Here is a 23494-nt window from a genome sequence, read left to right on the forward strand (position 1 = left end):
GTCTGAGTGTGTGAAACCTTTTGCCGACTGTACAACAAATGCTTTACACGGTCCTGTGGTACTGCCTTACTACTCGACCAAGCTACCACTTTAGAGTGTAAGGTCACACCTGGCTTTAACCGGTTATACCTCTGGGGTTTGTGGACTCTTATACACACTACCTTATTCTGGTCCAGTATATACAGAGCCACTTTCTCACATGTCACTCCCCACATTTATAAAGTTCTGCCAAAAAACGAATTTGGTGGTAGGAGCACTGGAGAGAGAGAGAGAGGATCTACAGATATTCGTAGATTACTTCTAAAATATGTTTTTGTAAGTCCTGGTTCTGGAAAATGGCCCAAGGCACTTTTTCCATTGCAAATCCCATGCCACAGGTTAAAATTGGAAAAGGTCATTAGGTACTAACTGGAGACAGAAAAGCCACAGGATTGAAGGACTACGTGGAATGGTAAAGATAATTCCAACATGGTATTTTCGAATGTATTGTACAGACAAGTCGAGTTTTGTCTGCAAGCCAAAATGGAACCCTGTACTGCTCTGCCCTGATTGGTCAGCGATACATAGGTGAGCATGCCTACTTTAAGAGGTGATAAATGACCACTGGGGTTAGGAAGCCTGCCGGGGAGGAGAGGTTGCTAGACATAGGAATGCCAGGGGAAGGGGTCAGTAAATTATGCTATTCAAGGGAAGGGGAAGACTAGCTAAATACATCAGTTTCATTTACAACTTTTCTCCTTAACCCTAGGCAAATGCTAGGCTTAAGAAAGGTGTGCCGATGCAAGGGGGAGAGACTATGGAGATTAGCCACCCTAGGGGTGTTTAGCCAGCTCTTCTCTCCCGGCTGAAAATTCCGACATATTGAATGTTGAAAGACTAGTGGTTTCTGGCTTAGCATTTTGCCACTCTAAAGGAAGTGGTCAGACCTTTGGGTCGAACCCTGCAGCTCACTGGACAGGAGTGCGCTCCTGATGGACTCCAGAAAACACTGAATTAGTATCAGACTCTCAGACCTGCTTTTGAAACCTAACAGAAACATAAGGGCCCATGCTGAAGAATTGAATGTGCATTTATCAGGCCTGCACTCTGGAGATTGCGCCTATTTGCATCATTTGAAACAGCCCTGTGGATCAAACCTGCTTAAATAGGACTAAAGATTGGACTCCCTGCAAGCTACAGGTTAACAGAGCTCACCTGGACCATCACCACAAAGAATCCCCAGCCTGGAGTAATACCAGTGGATTTGCATGGGTCTTGTCCAAGTGGATTTTGGGAATTGAAGTCTCAATTTCAAGGACCCTTTTGGAGATTCCAGAACCTTGGATTGTGTGTTGGATACTTTGGGACCCACAAGAACTTCAGGAAGGAGTTCCAACATGACCCAGCCTGCTGGAGGGGTCTGCACAAGACTGGACAGATCCTCCAGAACAATTACTAAAGGTGAATGTGTCCCTGTCAGAGGCAACGAAAAAGACCAAAAGTGGCACTGTTGGTTTCTAAGCACTAGAAAGTAACTAATCTCTAAACATTCATATCTCTGGTTCCCTACAGTGGTTTTTCTTCATTTTGGTGTCATTTGAAAGCAAAATCTCCTGTTTTTATAAATTGGTTTTGGATTTTTAACTTGTGTTGTGTCTTTTACTGAATTGGTGTTTTAAATGCTTTACATACCAGTCTGAAGTTAAGCCTGCCTGCCGCCACATCATCAAGGGTTGAGCATAAGACTAATTTTCTAAGACCTATTCTGAGCCCTATACTGTGTTAGTGGCCTTCTTGACAGTGGCAGACCTACATGTTGCCCCTACCAATAATCCACTTTCCAACAGCCTCAATCTGGTTGTCTGCCCCCACCCCCTATCTGAAAAATGGTGAGGACTGAGTTTTGCTTCACTTCGCCTCCCCGCCTGAGGGATGGGGTCTGCAAAGGTGGGCACACCTCCCTTCCTCACTTGGTTTTCCTGCCGATTCTTCCACCCAAAGTGGGGTTCAGAAGCGGTGGGGGCCAGTTGCTGCAAGCAGCAAAAGGCATGGGTAAGCTCAAAGGCAGCAAGCCTTTGAAGCTTCCCCTTCGTAGACGCTGCCTATCATGGGGGAGGAGGCTCGACACCCTGTGAGAAGTTGGTCTGCCATATGATGTCCACTATTCTAGTGGGCACCTTGCACCAGTCCAAACGATTCTAATTGATGGTAGGTTTAAGATACCTTTATAATCACATGAATGATCAAATGAAAGAGCACCACGACACCAGATATATATATATATATATATATATATATATATATATTCACTGAAAAAACCATAGGTTATAGACCATATATAGTTAGGAATTAGCATTTAAAAAACCTTATTTTACTCACACAAAACCATTGAAATTCCATATATAGTTAGTTGCACTAACTATATATCGCGCACCTGCAATCCACTGCTGATCATGTCACATATTACATCATTCATGACATGGTCAGTGACATCACTGATGACATCTCAAATGACATCACTGATGAGATCACTGATGACATCATCCAGTGACTGTTACTGTAAAGTTTAAATATGTTTTACATATTGAAGAATGAGTAGATGTATAAGTGTCTGGACGAAGGATTTAGTAGGTGCATGACTGAATGTATGAGTGAGTGATTAAATGTGTCTCACTGAGTGCATGGGTTAGTGACTAAACTGTCTTAATTTGTGCATCATTATGTCTGTTCTGTAAACTGCTGCATGTGTTGATTAGTAGCTATATGATTAACTATATGGGTTATTGATTGATTGTCCAAGTATTTGTATGGGAGACTGAGTGTGTGTGTGGCTGGGAGGTGTGTGACTCTGTGCAGATCAATGTGTACTTGTATCAATGATTGTATAAGAAAGTAAGTATGTGTTAGTATATGTTTGAAAATGTAAGGTGCTCTATGTTTAACTGTATAGACAAAAAAAATGGAAGTGTGATTGATTCTTTACAGGACTGACTAGGTGTGTGAGTAACTCCATGGATGAGTGGCAGAGTGTGAGTGTCTGTATAGGTGTATGAGTGCATATGATAGTGTTGTAAAGATGAGTGATTGTATGTATGAATGATTGTATGGGTGAATGAGTGAATGTGTGTGTAGACGTAGGAATCAGTGAGTACGTATGTAGTAACTAGTATTGGTGTGTCAATGGTTTCAAAAATTATACTCTGTATTTAACACTGGGTGAAACAGAGGTTATATTAAAATGTGAGGAGATGCATTGTATTGTCACATGAATGATATCATCAGTGATGTGGTCATTGATGTCAAATGAGATGTCATCAGTGATCTCATCAGTGATGTCATTTGAGATGTCATCAGTGATGTCATCAGTGATGTCATTTGAGATATCAGTGATGTCATCAGTGATGTCACTGACCATGTCATGAATGATGTAATATGTGACATGATCAGCAGTGGATATTTATTTATTTATTTATTTATTCAAAGTTTTATATAGCGCGAACAGGATCCTTACAGATATCAGAGCGCTTTACAAAGACAGGGTAGGGGCAGTAGGAGTCAACAGAGATAATGGGAACAGCATAATAGTCAATAGCATGGTAATAACAAGGTTAATAAAAACATACATAAAACCAATCCATATACAGTCAGGTAAGGAAGTAATATAGGACAGCACAGGTCATTGATCCCACTACAGAGGTGTACAGGTGAATCAGTAAACCAACGTGTATTGCAGGTGCGCGATATATAGTTAGTGCAACTAACTATATATGGAATTTCAATGGTTTTGTGTGAGTAAAATAAGGTTTTTTAAATGCTAATTCCTAACTATATATGGTCTATAACCTATGGTTTTTTCAGTGAATTTTCAAGGTTTTGTAAATGCTAATTCCTAACTATATATGGTCTATAACCTATGGTTTTTTCAGTGAATTTCAATGGTTTTTTAATAGCAAATATCATAAGCTGTCGAATGTCAAGTACGTGGTAAGTGAAAACATTTTCGTGTTTATGCACACTGATCTGCTTTGAATGGTGCCCCCCCCCCCTCATTTCTATTAGTACTCTCTCTTTGCAGATAGTGAAAGGTAGTTAACGCAGGTCTTTGCCCCCATTGTAATCCGTCGTGCCTGCTTCTCTCTCCATTTGATTGATTGTTATCCAAGTATTTACTGTTTTAGAATTGGTTCTCTTTGGTTCATTCTCTATTTACAAACAAACACAGAGTCGCAATACTCTGTTTAGTCTTTGCAGATAACGAAAAATCGTGTAAAAAAAAAAAAAGAAAAGGAATCGAGCAAAATCAGTAGGCCACTAATGGGATCTCTTTTTGACCTCGCTAAAATAGAAACATTAGGAACAACCCCTCATGACAAATACAAAACTAGTGAGATGAACTGAACTCCACACAATGATGGCTGCAAAACAGCTCGGCTCCGCCACCCACCCCGCCCAAAATAACGATAAAGAACGGCTGCCATGATTGGTTGCGGAATGACCACGACGGAGCTACGAAATGGTGCTGCTCTCATGCTAACCCCAGCTTCAGTCTGAAACATCCAGAAACACTGTAGACTACCAATTCGATCAGTTCCGGTAGCGCCCCAATGTAACCCGGTAGAGAAGAACTAGCTCTCCCCTCTTTGACTGATGGTTCTTGTTGCCTGTCCCTTCTGTTGTCATTTAACAGAACTATTTAGCCTGCTGAAAGGGGTTGTGTTCCGACCGCTGGTTGGTGGAGACATTTTGACTATATTCTGTACCTGCGTTGTCGCGTAATGCGTCATATGACGCGCCGCGTTAGCGCATCCGGAAGTCATCCGGGGCGCGCAGCGCGTAACGTAAGCATAACAAGTCATGTGACTTGTTAATAAAACTTTTCATTGGTTCATTTTACTTTTCTTATTGTAATGATGAAAGGCTTGGTCATATGACCTAAAAATTACGCTTTTCATTACTTCCGAACATTATTTTTTCTTAAATATATGTTATAATGTTCCAGGCTAATGTACTTTCCCGGAAATTTTACAACTGTCCTGCAAGTAAAATATATTCTTTTTTCGAGAAAAAGAGCGTTTCTTCGTCCCATGACGGAGCCGTTGAGCAAAAGAGGGTCGACCTGCTGTCTTAGTCGCCGATACGCCTGAATATGAGATTCTTATCGATCACTTTATGTTGCAGGAATAGAAAACACAACAGCCCTTGACCATTTATCTTTACTGCGTTCCTTCGTATTATACCTTTTACCCTTCATGTAATTGGTCTGCTTTATTTCACTTGCCTTTTAATGATTCTAAAACAGTCACTATTATTAAAAACTTTACCAATGTATATACTACTACCATGTTTTCTTTTAAAAACCTTTATTGTGAAAATTTCATTATACAAATACGAGCCTATAACCACGTGGGCCTGCCACAGAGCAAACTGTAATCGTATATGATGAATAGACATTTACACTGTAGAGGAACGTAACGGGCGGGCCATTAGGTTGCAAGAACTAAGGTGTCTAACAGTTACGGAATCGGTGGACGTACATTTTATAATTAAAATACGACAGGGCCAGTTACAATAAAATTATCTAGATATACATTTGCGGGCAAGTACCATGGGTGACGTTAATTCGAACTTTCAACAGTACAGTAATCAATAACGCATCAGAACTTAATATCAATAGGGATGTCGAAATATTCAATCAATTCTCGTCCCCGCCCGCCATGTGCTTCAAAACTGCATACGTATCTCGTGATTTCAAGGTTCTGCAACCAGTACACAACAAGGAGTTACGAGTCCCATTTATTCCGGCGCCATTTTGGGCGAGGACGGGCAGGTCCAGGATATAGTCAAAATGTCTCTACCAACCATCGACTATGATGATGTTCATATGCTGTATTTATTAGAGTAACACTCATCTGTCCACATGAAATTAATTTGCCACAATCTAAACATGTCATTTTAATCTTTCCAAAGTTCTTCTAAATATTTGGGACCGTTTCCCTTGCCTCTGAAGCTCTCAGTGCCACTTCTTTGATGAATGTACTAGCAGGTCAGGGGTTCTCCTCCAAATCTCTCTTTTATGCAGCACTATAATTAATTGGTGCCACCTCTCCATATGACGATGCATGGTATAGTTACCACAACTATATTTTTTTTCGGTTCCTCTGGAGAGTTCATCGTGGCAGATGAAGCGTGTAACGTACCGGGCATTTACCTTTTTTTGCATGTACAGGAAAGGAAAAAAAAAATCGAGCGTCCGAGTTCTAAGGTGTCCCAGGGCCATTTTGGTGGACCAGGCCCAAATCCAAAGAACAGCCATCTCACAGGCTAATGGGGCGACCCACGCCGAGTTTCAGCATTGTAGGATGACCACACAAGTACAGCAACTTGCTAGACATCACCTCGGTGCCATCCGGATCTCGGCGCCCCACTGCAGATGAAGTGCCTCTCAACTATGAAACCACCACGGTGACATCCGGATCTTGGCGCGTTGTGCTGCCTTCGGCCTATTCGCACATCGGTCCGCTACTGACGCCATCTCACAGGCTAATGGGGCGACCCACGCCGAGTTTCAGCATTGTAGGATGACCACACCAGTACAGCAACTTGCTAGACATCACCTCGGTGCCATCCGGATCTCGGCGCCCCACTGCAGATGAAGTGCCTCTCAACTATGAAACCACCACGGTGACATCCGGATCTTGGCGCGTTGTGCTGCCTTCGGCCTATTCGCACATCGGTCCGCTACTGACGCCATCTCACAGGCTAATGGGGCGACCCACGCCGAGTTTCAGCATTGTAGGATGACCACACCAGTACAGCAACTTGCTAGACATCACCTCGGTGCCATCCGGATCTCGGCGCCCCACTGCAGATGAAGTGCCTCTCAACTATGAAACCACCACGGTGACATCCGGATCTTGGCGCGTTGTGCTGCCTTCGGCCTATTCGCACATCGGTCCGCTACTGACGCCATCTCACAGGCTAATGGGGCGACCCACGCCGAGTTTCAGCATTGTAGGATGACCACACCAACTTGCTAGACATCACCTCAGTGCCATCCGAATCTTGGCATCTCAACGCCTAGTGGTATCTTCCATACAAAAAATATTGTTACGCTGCCTTTGGCCCCATTCGCACATCAGTCCGCAACTTAGACATCACCTCGGTGCCATCCGGATCTTGGCATCTCAGCGCCTTGTGGTGTCAGTCAGAAAATATTGTTGTGCTGCCTTCGGCCTATTCGCACATCGGTCCGCTACTGACGCAAACTCACAGGCCAACGGGGCGCCCCACGCCGACTTTCAGCATTGTAGGATGGCCACACCAGTGCGGCAACTTGCTACACACCACCTCGGTGCCATCCGGATCTTGGCGCGTAGTGAAGCTGCAGCAGCTGCAAATAAGCTTCAGACAGTGTTACAACCGCTGCTCAGAACTCTCAACTATGACACCACCTCGGTGCCATCCGGATCTTGGCGCGTTGTATTGCCTTCGGCCTATTCGCACATCGGTCCGCTACTGACGCCGCCTCACGTGCCAACGTATTTTCTCCGCATTTTATACCCTATGCCGCATAACAGGTCATGTGACTTGTTTATAAAACTTTTCATTGGTTCATTTTACTTTTGGTTTCCGAATGATGGAAGGCTTGATCATATGACCTAAAAACAACACTTTTCATTGGATGAAAACTTTTTTTTTCCCCCAAACGATGAAAGCCCCACCTTGTTTCTGGATGTTTCAGACTAAACTGGCGTCAGCATGAGAGCACCACCATCTCGTAGCTCCGTCGTGGTCATTCCGCGAGCAATCATGGCAGCCGCTCCCCACCAGAAGCCTGCAGGAGTCGGGGCCCCCAAAACTTTTGATGAATTCTCAAGGCGGAGGGGACGCTTTCGAGAATGGGGTCCAAGACCTAGCAGTCAAGCGTCCGATTTCCAAGGTGTCCCAGGGCCATTTCAGTGGACCACGCCCAAAAAGGAAAGAGCCTGCCGCCATTTTGAGAGTCCTGTGGCAGCCGCCTATCGCTGCACCGCAAGAGTGGGTGCAACTCAGCTGAATGGCGGATTTTGACACAGTGGACCAAAAGCGGACGGAATGGCAACTGAAACGGTAAAGGGGCGCCCCACTAAAACAGATGAGACTCCACCTGGAGAGGCCCGTTCACGCCGCCTCCCCCAGGGCGCTCCACGCCGTTATTCGGAGCAGCATTGTAGGATACCAAAACCAGTGCGGCAACTTACTGGACATCACCTTGGTGCCATCGTTCTGCTGCCTTGGAACTATTCGCACAACAGTTTGCTACTGATGACCCACCCCCCGCGACGCCCCACGCCGGAAATCTGGACGTTGTGCTGCGTTGGGACTATTCGCACAGCCGACCGCTACTTCGTTGTTTTTCCCTAAAAATGTTTATATGTTATTACTATTTTTGTTTTCTTGTATATATTTATAAATTATTAAAGTTTTATAATCTTACTACTTTGTCGGAGTGCTATATATTTTTAATGTGACACATAATTGTAAAAACTTTGATGTACAAAGAGTCATCCCTGGAATCTTCCGCTTCACGCTCGGTCCCCTCCCCAATCACAATACAGGATGGTTTTCAGATAATAGCAACGCTTCTGCTGTGACGGATCTCATCGAGTGTGGGCCTTGATCTACTATAACTCCTTTGAAGAGGGGTGATTCTTTACAGCTGTGGCCATAAACTACATCTGCAGGGCTAGCTGATAGCCTAGGACCGGCCTGGACAATCGGACACAGAGGAAAAGGAGTGTCAGAGGGTGCGGTAGTGAATAGGGCGAAAGGGAGGTGTCGGGCGGGCACAGGGTGCGATTCTCAGGGAAGAGCAGCGCAGATGGGGGAGGTTTATTACCCATGCATAAGACAGAGAGCGGGGGTGACCACTGCCTGGGTGAGATGCTTGCGAGGGTGGGGAGCCATGCTAAGGATCGACAGCGTGCACAGAGTGGGTCTGGTCAAGGCATCTAAAATGGCTGCCGTGCACGACAAAAGTGTGGCATTTGAAAAAAGACAAGATGGCGCACACAATGTTTCTCAACAATTCCTAATTTCCTTCGAATCGAACGTTAACAGACGTTGGGGCATATTACCAAAGTTAAGCGATATTTATCCCTAACGATGCATTGCAAAGATTTTTTTACCGTCAGAAATTATCGCAGATAAACCTTGCTATTATCAAGGTTTATCGCAAATACGATAAAAAACGAGCGCAATGCATTAATATCGCTGAAAACTCCGCGATATTCATGCATTACCGAGCTAATGCTCTTAGCCATGTTATCCACCTCCCATTGGATAACATGGCTAAGAACTGCTCAGGGCAGCTGTTACTTTTTGGAGATATTCGCGCTTATCTCGAATATTTCCAAAAGTTGATAATAGGAGATAGCGATGTTAGCGACTGTTTCCAGTCGCTAACATCTTGGCATGCCCACTTTGCATGTCATTAGTGATAAATATCACTCACATGCAAAGTGGGACCCAAGATGGTCGCTATCTCCTACTAGCCGTCGCTAACTGGTGTTAGGAACAGCTAGGTAATACAGATATAATTTTATCTCCGCGAAGCGGAGCGCTGTTACAGATATATATCTTGTTTTTGAACGTTAATTTCTCAAAATGCACTGAAGCACATATATTGAGACATAGCAAAGGCACATCGGGCTACCAGTCCCTAATATTTTACCAAGTTTCGTGCAAATCCATTCAGCCGTTCGATTATTATTATTATTTTTTTTTTTTGCCCCGCGGGGCCCTTTTAAAACCTCCACATCAAACCTAGGGGGTCAGCGAGGATCTACTATGCCCCCTTATGGTCATTTGCCCCTTCGCTTTGGCCTCCTCTTGTCTCTCGATCCTACCGAGAGACAAGATGGCGGCCGCTACGTACTGTTTGGAATGTTTACAGACACCGGAGAACCAATCAGCTTCGCTTCACAAAGCTCCGTTGCGCGAAAAGTCCACGAACCAGAGCGCTGCCCGGTCCGCTGTTACAGATATATATCTTTTTTTAAACGTTAATTTCTCAAAATCCACTGGAGCACATATATTGAGACCTACAAAAGGCACATCGGGCTACCAGTCCCTACAATTTTGCCAAGTTTCGTGCAAATCCATTCAGCCGTTCGGGCTAAAAGTGAGGCCAACCGCCCTATGGAAATTAACATGGGAAAAACGCGTTTTGGGACCCCCCTTTTTTCTCGGCCCCCCCTTGACGAACCCCCCCCAAATTTTCAAGGGCTGCTCAGAAACAAAATGTGCCATTTTCCTGAAAATTTCAGCCAATTCCGTCCACAAACGCCAAAGTTATTAGACATAGAATTTTCAAAAAACCCATAGAGAAAAAATCCTAACTATATATACCTACTGGCGACCGCCAGTAGGTAATATATATATATATATATAAATAAAATATATGTATTCTAAGAACACCCTTTAGTCTGAGGCTAGAGGCAAAAGTACAATACAAGAACTTAAAATAGCACACAGTAAATTAGCACAGTATACGTTTTGCCCTAAGGGCCTCACAAACACTATACTAAGAAAGTGGTATAAGACCCACGTGAGGGATAGAAGTTAGGCCTACGGCCTTTAGAACTGCTGGGGCAACCAGGAACCACCCAAGGGAGGGAAGCAGGAGACCCAAGGGGGACGCGTGCAAGGTCTAAACACAGCCGCGAATCACCATTGACTTCTATGGCAAAAGTTAAAGTTACAAGTTTAAAGATTAGGGACACATAGGAGTAGACTACGGTGGAACCCCTTCAGTACTGGACACTGCGAGAGTCAAGACCAACGGGAGCACCGGAGTACTCGAATTACCTCATCCAGGGAAGACTGGTGCATAGGTGTCTGTCAGGTTTTGTCGTGCTTTTCAATGGAGAGCTGCAAAGAAGTGCTGCAGGTGACCAGGAGAAAAGTGCCCGGATGGATCCAAGGGTGGACCGGAGATCTGAAGAACCTGAAAGCAGAGGGGACAGAGTCTGGGTCACTAGCTAGTGACCAGGATGGCGACATGGTTCCAGCAGATAGTGGGTGCTTTAAGGTGAAGTAGGTGAAGCTTGACCCTTCAGCCACGAGGCGTCGACAATCTGGAGCTGGATTCGAGCTGTCCCACGTCAGATGTAGAGTGCAGCAGTGTCGGTATCCAGATTGGACCCAACAAGCCTTGGCTACAGCAACTCATGCAAAATGACAAGATTGGCTTTGGTGCAGACCTGCAAGGTCTGCGGGACTCGCCCTTTGGAGGGGAGTCAGGGTACATCTGGAGCAACCAGGAAAGCCCAAGAACCAAAGTAGATTCCTTCGTGGGGACCCACTAGCCGACGGACTAGGGACTGCGAAGGCATCTCGAGCGAAAATGCTGAAAGCAGGCCCACGGAACATTAATGAAGTGTAGGCCTACAGTCTTCGAAACAAAAGGTGCTCAGGGCTTGGACTACAAGCAGCCCAATGCACAACTTCGGGAAAGCTCGGGAAGTCAATGCACTAGCAAATGTGCAGAATGTCCAAGAGTTTCAGTCCCACGTCTCTCTTGATAGCTACAGGTCTCAGCTCCGCTGGGGACTTGTGTCAGCCTCAGATGTCTGGAAGTCCGTGTCCTCTGTTGCAGATTCTTCAGGATCCGGCGGGAGCCCCGAAAATGCAGACCGGCAAGATGCTTCTTTGGTGCCTGTTTGAACAGGGGAGACTCCTTCCATCTTCCAGTCGACATGGATTGCTGAAGATTCAAGATTTAGGTTGCAGAGTTTCGTCCAAGGTAATCTAAAGTCCTAGGGACTGGGGAACTATACTTATACTAAGTTTAGGGGCTGGACTAACTTAAAGGTCCCACCTATTGGAGGACCTGGGGAGAGGGTGGTTACACCCCTTCCCCGTTGTCCAGTTTCACGCCAGAGCTTGGGCTGAGTGCCCCAGCAACCGGTTTGAACTGGGAAATGCACAGGGACACCTTGTGTGCCCAAGGCACGGTCTGAAAAGCACTCACTGAATGCCACCCACCCTGACCAAATAACACTAAAGCCTGTCTGGGGAGGTGCCCCTCACTGGACAGGAAACCTATTGTCCAGGCCTCCCCTGCTGGAGTTTCAACCAGCACCGGTGGTAACTTGTGTGTGGCAGCAGCATCCATTTTGCAATGTTGGGGCTCTTTACAACGATTGCCGGGAAAGTAAGTGTGTACATGTCTTCTCCCTCTACAAGGGTGGCATGCTACCCAATCTGCCAGAACTGGCGGCCAGGGAGGTGTGGGGGTGGAGGGGGGAAAATGGGGTGTAGTTTTCCAAAGTGTTGGACACCAGACATGTTTTGATAAAGCCAAACAAAAGTTAGCATTAACCGTGAGGATTATAATGCACTTGAGTGTATATGGTATGGCCCTATCACAGAACAGCTATAAGGGTTTCCGAAAGATGCAGAGGGGCTCAGCTCATGCTAGGGTATCCTCACACAAAACCAAGTACTCTGCCTTCAGGATTGTCAAGTCCTGCCATAGGAGTGACTAATCGGTTAATACGCGTCTGTTTTAAATGGTGGATATAGGTATACTATATCCCAGTAAGGGGTGCTTACACCACCTTACCCAGGCCACAGGAGCAAACCTGGGGTGCCATTTTGGACGGCTTCCCAGGGGTGGCATAATACATACATCAGCCCCTGGTAGGCCTCTGGGGTACCTATGCCCTTGGTACCTTAGGTACCATATACTAGGGACTCACAAGGGTAACCCAGTAACTAATCTGGAGTGTACCTAATGTACAGGGAATTTATTTTAGAGAGAAAGCAGATTGACTGGGGCCCCGATTAGCAGGATTCCAGGCCAACTAACTCTAAAACCAGCAAAACACCAGGAAAAAAGTGGGGATAACCATATAGTCAGATTCCACCTGCCTACACACCTCGTCCCAGGATGTACATGGTTTAAGACCCCACATGAGCAGCAGGCACTCGACCCAGGGGGTCCAGAAACGTCTGGTGTAGCAGCTGGTGAGCAACCACTCAGCCTGGACACTAGTGGTAGGTTGTTTTTCCAAAGGGGCATCTTTAAGATGCCCTTCGTGCGCATGTCATTAAATCCCACACTGGCATCAGTGTGGGATTAATGTGCTGAGATGTTTGATACCAAACTTCAGTATAGCCAATATGGTGCTGTGCAGTACGTAATGGCAAACTCAGCACTAATGCATTACTGCACTTACGTCTAATTGGCTAAGACACTGTAGGGGTACAGGGCTCATGCACCTGTACCCTCACCACTGGTATAGTGCACCCAGCTAGAGGGGTGGCTGGCCTTTGCCAGGGCAGTGGGTAGTAGGCAGGGCACATGGATGTGTGCCAGGTCTACTCTTCAATTTGTTTTGCACCAAAACACGCAGCCTGTAAAGGCTGTGTGTGTAAAGGTACAGGACCTCTTTCTTGGAGCCGAGGAATATGAGATGTCTTGATAGATTTTCTGGCAGAAGAATTACTGCTTAGGTGACTTTTTTGGCCTTTGAAGCCACTCGAGTAGCCTGTCTTCCTGGTCTCGCAAAGTTTGAGGAGAATGTGCAGCATATCTTGCACTGCCTTACCTCATTGCTTGGGATGAAGGCAGTAGAGGCAACCTCATTGCTTGGGATGAAGGCAGTAGAGGCAATCTATGTGTGTCATCCACATGAAGTTCTTCCCACAAGTCTTTCAGGGACAAAAAAGGCCTTTGCTCTCAGACATTACTAATTAACAATTACAGCTTTTAAATATGAGAAAACTGAGCAGAGCTCAGAGACCCATCACATGATGTACAAGAAAATCTGAAGGACTGCTTCTCTTGCGAGTGTTCTAGCAGCTGATTGGTTACTGCCAAGCCAGGTCCTCCCTGGACTGGAAGCAAGCATTCTGGGACCGGTTCCAGTATGTCATCGGTCATCAGCCAGGCTAGCTTGAATCCAAGCACACAGTGAGCAAGGGACCCCCCTCCCCCGACTGGCTCACCTTCAGAGTTTAACTAAAGAGACTCCAAGCAACCGCATGACAACTAGAACAAACTTTTATGCTCCAAAATATCAAATTAATTTAACAATGCTAGTTTGCTGAGTAAAAAGCTTTTATTTCCTATACCTAGTAAAAGCGCTCTATGGGACCCTCTGGTGGATCTCATTGACTAATAAAAATAGTCTATTTTTAGAAACTAGATGCATACTTTGTCTTGTCAATTTCTTTCATTGTTTTGGTACTGTTAAATGCTTTGCCCTTGTTCCTTTGACAGACCCCCCCAATTTCACGCTCTGCCCATAAAAAGCAAAACTAGTACCTTTGTAAAAATGCCACGATTTTTAGAAAAGTGCCAGCAAAATAGGTTTAAAAACGGCGTGCACCCTCTTTACTGGCTCTGTACTGCCACTGAGCCAGTAAAGGGAGGGTGAGCAACAGGCCAGCTATTTTTGCCTGCCTTTGAAATGCACCTGCCCACTTTGAACCTATTAGCCAGCAGGCGGCCTCAATTTTGTGGGTCCCATGCGTACTATTAAAAGGCTCTCCTTTTCCCCCCTCCCTCAGGCTTTAGTACTTAGCGTACCTGTGGTTTGTCAGGAACAATAAACTGTTCATAACATGACAGCAATCTGCTAATTCTCACTTTAACTCAAGTCACTGCTTTCCATGGTCAAGGGGGAGGCGCATATGAAGTTGTTGCAGACTGAATTATTCAAAATGAATAAGTGGTTCAGGGCTCAAGAGTTGGGAGCAATATCTTGCATTTTTTGCCATTGTGCATCAGGACACATGGTCCGAGACATTTTACAAGCCACAAATTAGATATTTTTCTGGCAGGGGGAGTCTTGATAGAAGCCAAGTCAATCTCCAGGAGCACATAATTACAATGGTAAAATGCATTTCTCTTTTTCTAACATAATAGGTTACAGCTTACTTACAGATTGCCCCTTCTTGTGCTTCCGCCTGTAGAGGACAGTCCAGTTTATTTGTCGAGGATTCCTCTTTGAGAGGAACGCAGACTCGCATTTTGCATTCAAAAATTGGAAAACCTTTTGAAAGAATAAAAAACATTAGTACTCCATGTGTATTGATATTGATGTATAATACATAAGCTAGGATCCTCAACCTTTCCTATATGGAGGGGTATTCTCAAAACTTTCCTGAGCTACTGCTCAACTTAAGGTCTAAGAAATGGCACATAAAGTACCCTGTGACTAGTACCTCCCAGCAGTGGGCACACGACATTGTTGCAATAGCCTTATCACAAAAGGGCTATCTGTGGGGTCCCCAAAGATCAGTTTTGCCCATTTATGCTCGCTAATGAAATGCCTCTACGGAGAGTTGGTCTCCTTGAGGTTAGTGGACACATTGTCATGCAACATGACCATTAATTCACCATACGTTTAATTGCCTTGGTCAATTAGAGGATGGCCACAAATTAGCAAACCGAAACGTTAACCTAGGTTGCATCCTAATCAGGGCTCCAAGTATATTTTGAAAGCAAATGCAGACTTCGTAGCTCGCTAAAAAACAAACATTAAAGATCGTCTAAGTGTCTGAAAAGTACAGCGCCTGTTCATTCCTTGCGTTTGCTTTGATACCTTACATACAAGTAGCCTCACAACAAGTATCCTCAAAATATTGGGTGCCTTCTTTTTCTAAAGGCACAATGTGTTCACCCCCCTCTACCCGCAACTAAGGTTAAAATCTTTTACAGGTTACAACAGTAAAAAGCACTGGCAAAGCCAATAAGTCTAGCCTATACAAGATCTCTTGGCCTGGTCAATGTTTTTTTAGCCATGTTGTACAGCAACTATGTTGCAGAGCAAAGACAGCTAAAAAAAAAAACATTGAGAAGGCCAATAGATCCAATGTAGGCAAGAGCAACACAGCAGACAGTAGGAGTTGGGTGGTAGAGAGCAAGCATCATACAAGAGAAGCTGACCAGTAGAGGGATGGACTACAAACAGGCACTCATTTATTTATCTTGTTGCACTCAAAACATAGTAGCAAGGCCAATAGGTTTCACCTACGCAAGATCCATTAACTGTCAATGTTTAGACATGTTATACAGAAGCACAGGGTGCTGAGAAACAAGACAAGCAAAATTGCTATGAAGTAGCAGGTCCAGAATATTCCTCTCCTGCTTTACTGAGGAGATTTTGGGCTGGGCGAGAACTTTCCTATGAATTACTAGTCATCTGGGTTGAAAGGACTATCACAAATAGATGCCTGCTGTTTTGAGTTTTTAATAATGAAAGGGCTTCAACTCCTCTGCACAGGCAGTGCAGCCTGCCCTCTTCGAAGAAAGGTTGGCTTGCCTTAACTGCTTCATTCAGAACAGCTGTTAAAGAATGAAGCTGGTGATAATGGACAGAGTCAGTGTCGCTTCTCGTGTAAATCTGTGGCCCGGCACTATGTATGGAGTTTCTGAAAGCACCATAATATACATTTTGCACCCATGACTGTTTGGTGCTTCGGTTTGAAGCAAAAGGTAGGAGTGGGACTGGGTCAACAACTCAGCTCCACTGCCTTTCTTGCCCCTGACTGGCTATGATCATGCTAAAGTAAGACTATACAGTAATGGAAGAGCCAGAAAAAAAAACACTGACCTGTAAACCTTTAGGATTTATTCTCATGTTATCTAGCAGAGAATCACAATTGCTTGCAAATTATACTCCACCCTTCACATGCACGTTTGAACACTAAAATCAACAGCTTTACAAGTCCGGGTGGAGGGAGTGTTAAGAGAATAGAAGATGTATTCAACGTACATCATTTGGTCCCCCGAAAAGTGGGTACTAAATCAGACTGAGCATAACCAACAACCTTGAATCTGTATTTTTAAACCCCTAGGACCTTGGCACCATCAGTAGTAAATCCATACAAAGGCCCCTCTATGCATCATATAAAAGTGCTAGATTGGCCATAGAACGTAAAAAAAAAGCCAGTGGCCAGATACATGCATATTGAGAAAGCTATTGCCGCGGTTTCTAGTTATCTGTTAAAAACGATTGGCCGTTGGGAAAGGAGTTCACTCTTCCGGAGGACTGATACTATGAAATTTATGTTATTTCTGTGGGTTTTACTACTAACCATAACCTACTCTGTCCATGCAATCAACAAACAACGCTGCACTTTTTATTTTTCTGATCTTATCTTATTCTCACCAAAAGGTTTTTGAGCCCATATTTTAAAGCTTTAACCTGCGATTGATTATAAGTAAGGCTCCCTGTTTTCCGTTTTTAGGGATTTTTACAGATAGACAGAAAACAATTTGCTTTCGGTCTGCATTTATTTTTAAAAGTGGATAAATACAGAAAACTGTGCTGCTTTTAGTGACTCTCCCTGCAGTCTTGGATTAATTATAGGCCAGCAGCTGAGCATATGGACCGAATGGTAAATTAAAAAACAGGATGAAATGTATTTAAATAATGGCATATGTCATCATGCATTCATGGTATAATGCTAGTATTCAACAGTGGATGTATGGTTATGTAATATTTGACAGCTTCAATAGTTAAAACATGACAGACATCAAAGTAACAGTGCGCGTCTATCAGTTAAATAAATATGGAAATTTAGTTTTTCAACGTCATTTATAGGCAAAACAAAATAAATCTGGATAAATACAGACGGAAATGTTAAAGAAATAAATACCATAAACCCGGGAGCCCTAATTATAAGGGAGCCTAGAGGATGGTCATTGCTCTAAATGATGAACTAACCTTTCGGGTTGGTTCTTTCTTGAAGGTGGCGGCATGCACCAGTAATTCGATGTGCCCCTGCTGAATTATAGCACCGTACTAGTTTTTAACTTAAACCACTAAATGTTTTCTTTTTTATTGATAGTCTTATTATGAGTCTGAGCACTATTACTGGTGGCCTGATTTTAGTCTTAATTGGTTGTGTTTTTGTACTTTTATGGATATGTATTTTTATCCGAATAAAGTTTATATTTATTACCAACAAAACAAACTGGCTTTGCAATGGGGAATACATAGCCTGACAAATAGCTTCATCTGATGTTTTCAGCTACATCAGTAACTAGGACGAGCCAATCAGGTGCTGGTGCCTGCCCCGCTTATGGCAAGGGTCTCTATAAACCCACCAGCAACAAGCTTTAGGAACGGCGCTCGCAGCCTAGGCTTTAAACAATTTTTTGTACCATATAGTGCTCCGTGAAAAAGATTGTTACTTCATAGTACTGCTAGTGATCGGGGTTACTATTTCACTGACTCATTTTTATTGACCTCTGGACGATGCCAAGCTATGCAGCCTATTACAGGGGGGAGATCCCACCAAGCCTTGGTAGTATCACCCCTGTGTCCAGCAAGAAATGACCACATTAAAAAATCCATATTTAAATAATCAGTACCTCTGATACATAAGACTTAGTTAAGCTTTGCAAAAAAGTAAACTGGGAGAATTGTAAGCCCGTAGTACAGCAGTGATAAGATGAAGTGTAGTGTATGTTTTCGGCTGTGTTATAGGCTGTAGAAATGGAGGCACGGGCCAGCGTGACGCCCCATGCCGGCCACGAACATGGAAAAAGCAAAACTTCAAGTCCCAGGATGCACATGGTAAGTGTTCTAAAAAAACACACTTAATGAAAATTGTCGTAAGGACATAGGGCCAGATGGCAGAGATATGGGTGTTCTGTACCCCCTTTTAAAATGAACATCCTACGATTATTGCTTCACTGATATAAATACAAATACACACAATTATTTGTGAAAAAAGTGTAAAAATACACCTATAACCCCATAAGAGAAAGATAAAATTCTGGTGAGGTTTTGCTGGCTATCAATCTTTTATTCCGGGGCTGCAAAGCCTCCCAATTAAAAAATGGTTAATTATATACCATTATTATTTGTTTAGAACCAACAAGACCATGGCACAAGATCTAAATATCTACAGCCTAGACAGATGTATATTTACCCACCCACGCTGTTATCCACACGGCCACTAGTTAGCATATCAGGCACCGCATAACTTAATACCACAGCGGCATTTTTCGGTGTGGACGTGATAATGACGAACCCACATCGATTTCGAATTATATAACATGCCGTTGAGCTGTGTCTGCACTTTCAGCGTTTTTATAAGTAATAAATTCATTTATACATTGATCTCATTTAGGGGGCTCGCGATACTCTGAGCCCGAGGCGGACACGTGATCAGTTGACACAAGGTTTGTTATATGATTGCCGGTATGTGGAGACGTGGCAATCACAAGGTAAACGACAGTTTTGGATTGTCTCAATGTGTCCTGATGGTGTCTTTAAACACCTCCATTTGGAGGGTTGCAGCACATTCACTACTGCGCTCTGGTTTATATATTTACACAGGTCCAGCTAATAATATGGTGTGAAGGCTGAGAATAGAGAACCCCATCTTTGCCTTGATGAAGTTGCTAAAATTGGAGCAACGAAACATGTTGGTTCTAAACAAATAATAATGGTATATAATTACCCATTTTTTAATTGGGAGGCTTTGCAGCACCGGAATAAAAGATTGATAGCCAGCAAAACCTCACCAGAATTTTATCTTTCTCTTATGGGTTATAGGTGTATTTTTATACTTTTCACAAATAATTGTGTATTTGTTCACTGTCTGTTTTGGTCACTATTCTCGTTTGTGCACATTTGTATGTTTGTGTGTACTTCTTTGGTCTTCACACAGAGTGACCTATGATGAGAAGTGTGTATACCAGCAATTACCAGCTGGGAACCCCCTCGGGTGTTGCATCCCCGAGGCACTCTCTGGCTCTCACACTTTTTTCGGTTTTGTATTGAGCGGATACCTTTGTACATACCTTTGTTTCTTAATGAATGCACCTTGACCTGCTGAATAGTGCTAATTCACACATTCAGGGTACAGTTACTGATAATGGCATATCAGTCTGATTATTGGTCCAATACGCAGCTGGTACTGACCCAAGCCGAAAGCCTCTGCCTGCACCCTACTATCTGTGAAAAGAAGCAACGGCCACTGCCGCCCTCAGCCAAAATAAAGTGGGGTAAACTCTAGGCTTTGCCCCGGCCTGCCGGGACCATAGCAAAGCTCCACTGTGTACTGCTGACCTGGAAACCCTGACCATGGGCAGCTGGTACGGACCCAAGCCGAAAGCCCCTACCTGCAGCTTACTATCTGAGCGCATAAAACCAGTCATGAAGTAGTTCCACCTGTGCAAAAACTCAACAAGTTTAAAAATATTTATAAAGTTTAAATAATTGCAAGGAGAACGATACAAAAACAAACACGCACCACTATTGTCAAAGCTACAAAAATAAACACAGCTATTGTCAAAGCCCTTACTGGGAAAAAAAAGTCCTCACAAGTAAACAAAGGAGAAAGTATCATGCAGACAGTACATGATCCAATGCCGGTGGGCGTGGCTTAAAGCAGACAGAGTGGCAACCAGGAGGGTCTAAAAACCCTCCGGTGCAATTACAGAAGAAGGTTTACCATAAGTAATGACGAGATACGACGCACGCCAATGGAACTTGCACGCAGAGCGGACACAGGACTTCTGGAATCATATTGATTCAAAGAAGCCCTTGCCTGGCGAGAGCAACAAATGCGTGCTGCTAACACCAAGCGAGACTTAAAAATCACTGTCTCCAAATCTGGACGACTGACTACATCCCTCAAACCTCTTCAGGTTCTAATTGCACAAAGGTGGCCGTTTAGCCTCCAACGCTTACAATAAAGTCTCTTAACACCTACCTACCCATTAGAAGACGAACGGAACAAGCCATGGCCAACACAACCACCCCCCCAACCTACTCCATGATGCACATCAGTGTATATTTAACTTACCGCTGCAAAACTGGAGCACTTTAGTGCAGATTCTACGGCTTCACAGGTCCTACAGCACCCATGCTCTTTTACTCAAGCTAGAACTCCAGCTAGATAAATAGGCACTCTACAAAATAAGGTGACATAACGTGCAAGTTTGTGATTTCTTTGTAACCAGAACTACCCTTATACATCTTAGGGATATTTGAAGCGAACCCTGAATCCAGCTTATTATAAACGTATAAGCTTTACTAGACCTACTGGCCACAAAGTGTGCAGTATTGTTACCTCCCCAAAAACTGATCTAGCCACACTTGGCGGGTTTGGTATAACTATGTGCATATCAAAGACAACCCTTCATTACCAACACAGAATAAGCTTCATATACAGTTAAAAAGCCCCCCCCCCCCCAAACAAACCACCACATCTTATGAATGAAAACTCTAGACCAGTGATTTTTAACCTGGGGTCCATAAAGCCGGGGGTAGGAAACTGCTTAGAAAATTAATATCAGCTGAGTATATAAATACATACATGTAAAATTTGACAAATGTACTGTAAACGTGAAAGGCTTCAAAACTGGAGACAGAAATGTTAAAATCCTCCGATTAATAAACGGAAGCCATGCAAGTGCATCTAACAGAATATAACATGGGTGAGTGGCCTCAATTGAATTTAGAAATGCTCCAGCCATTTCATTAAAAAAGTGTGATTTGTTTATATGTGTGCAAATTAAATAAATCATTGTGCAACTACTGTTCAATGAATGTTTGTTTCTGTATTACAGTTCAAATCATCAAAATGCTTATGTCGGGGTCCCTGGCTTCCGGTAGTTATTCAGTGCGGATCCTCAGGTTCCAGTTCTCATCAAGAGAGGGTCCACAAAAGTCAAAAGGTTGGCAACCCGTGTTCTTGGCCTCAAACGTAAGAAACACCGTATTTTAATGTACCTAGTACTACAACATTAATTTAATATCTCGTTATTGGCTGCGTAGCAATTATACATACAACACTAAGAAATAGAGTTACACTAGTAAGCATATGTTTACTCTACATAAACAAGGAGACGTTAAGTTACGATGAGACCCCTTCAACCCCCAAAACTCAAAGCTAATGAAAGGTCTACTCACTTACTACGAAAGCCATGAATTTCGTTTGAGACCAAGTATTTTCAATACTAACGATTCGGGGTCTGTAATATAGCAGGCAACGGTAAAAGGTTGCAGCTTTAACTGCGACGTTAAACACACAAAATGATGCTACGACGGGGATTCAGACGTCAGACTCCCAACAACTACTTGCCTAAAATTCGGAGGGGGCGGCGCGGACCTCGCTTAACTTTGAAAAGCGTAAAAGAACCCACGTCCCGCGAACCGAAAGCCTACCTACATATTCTATAATCAATAAACACAGAGTAAGACGTTGTTGGGTATAATGGATACACAAATAACAGTCTACTTATTCAGACCGGACTACTCACCTTTCCATCGATCCTGGCATAGCGCCGACCGTGTCCAGGATAAATTTTATAACCACTGAAACTGCACAGTTCCACCCTACATAAAAATAAATAAAAAACGGAGAGAAAAAAGCGATTAAGCATAGTTCCGCCGTTCAACGCAATAATCAGCGGAACAACAACGAGGCAAACTACTTACTTCATGACTGCAACAAAATGGAGAAAAGAAAGATGGCGGTAGAACACGGCATTTTATAAAGACCGGAAATGCGCCAAACGCGCGACTAAGCAAAAACTAGAACGAGCACAATTTTTTCGTACAGTCCCCGCGGGGCACTCCCCGTAGAAGAGCTCCGGAAACGCTCAAAATAAATATCCGTTAAACGTCTTTATCATATCGAAGCCTTTACAGTAGTCAGCGGTTCGTAAGGAATGCTCTTTAAAATATTGGAGGGCGATTATAAATTAAATAGAATCGGCAGTAATCCGATTTCTGCCCCGTCTTTGCCTGAAAAATGAAACGCCGTGCCCAGCCAATACAGTTGTCAGGCATCTATCCTACCTTACTCGACAGGCTAAAAGCAGCTCTAAGCGCCTGGTAAAACGGGTAATGCCAATAAAGCATTGACAAACCCAATAGATCTCACCTAGGAGAGGAATCCGATTGGCTTTGTCCGGTCAGTGTTTGGTTATGTTGAACAGCCTCAGTGTAGTAAAACTGAAAGTTAAAACAAGCATTGGCAAATCCAATAGTGCTCGCCTATGCAAGAGCTATTGACTTGGCCAACATATCTTAGCCATGTTGTACACATCAGCGTAGCTGCTGTTCAACATGACTACAGGATAGTGCAGTAAAAGAGAGTGGCAATGGAGTGTCGTAAAATGCAGTGGAGTGTTATGGCATGCCATAGAGTTGAGTGGCTTGCAGTGTCTTCCGAAGAAGGATGGAACACTTTTGCCTCCTGATGGACTCTGTAGTGTAGTGTAGTTCCTATATTCCCAATAGGCTCTGCGCATTGGAATAATATATCCTATAGATGCGATATAGGTCAGTATGTCTCTATCGAATATACTAAACTTAATTGCGAGTGCCAGCTAGCTCAGAGGTCACTAGAAACTTTCTCGAATACACAAGAAGGGATTAGTTTCTGACAACTGCATAAACATGAAAACTTTGTTTCCCTAGGACTGGAACAAATATATTCAATTCGTGGAAACAATAGATAACTATTTTACTCAGTCAATCGTGCATGCTTC

At 43.8% G+C, this 23494-nt stretch overlaps 1 protein-coding gene across 1 annotated transcript in view; it reads right to left on the bottom strand.

Annotated features, from left to right (window-relative positions):
• LOC144773037 (large ribosomal subunit protein eL24-like) overlaps positions 1-22413 on the bottom strand; it is a 69322-nt gene extending 46909 nt beyond the window's left edge. The window contains exons 1-2 of the mRNA XM_078657807.1: positions 22259-22413; positions 14913-15023 (exon numbers count right to left, since the gene is read on the bottom strand). Coding sequence (XP_078513933.1) covers positions 14913-15023; positions 22259-22381 — 234 coding nt within the window. The 5' untranslated portion in view covers positions 22382-22413. The remainder of the gene's footprint in view (positions 1-14912; positions 15024-22258) is intronic.
• Positions 22414-23494: the final 1081 nt, after the last annotated feature.

Source organism: Lissotriton helveticus, chromosome 8 (genome assembly GCF_964261635.1).
Source record: "Lissotriton helveticus chromosome 8, aLisHel1.1, whole genome shotgun sequence".
In the NCBI taxonomy this organism is placed as follows: Eukaryota; Metazoa; Chordata; class Amphibia; order Caudata; family Salamandridae; genus Lissotriton; species Lissotriton helveticus.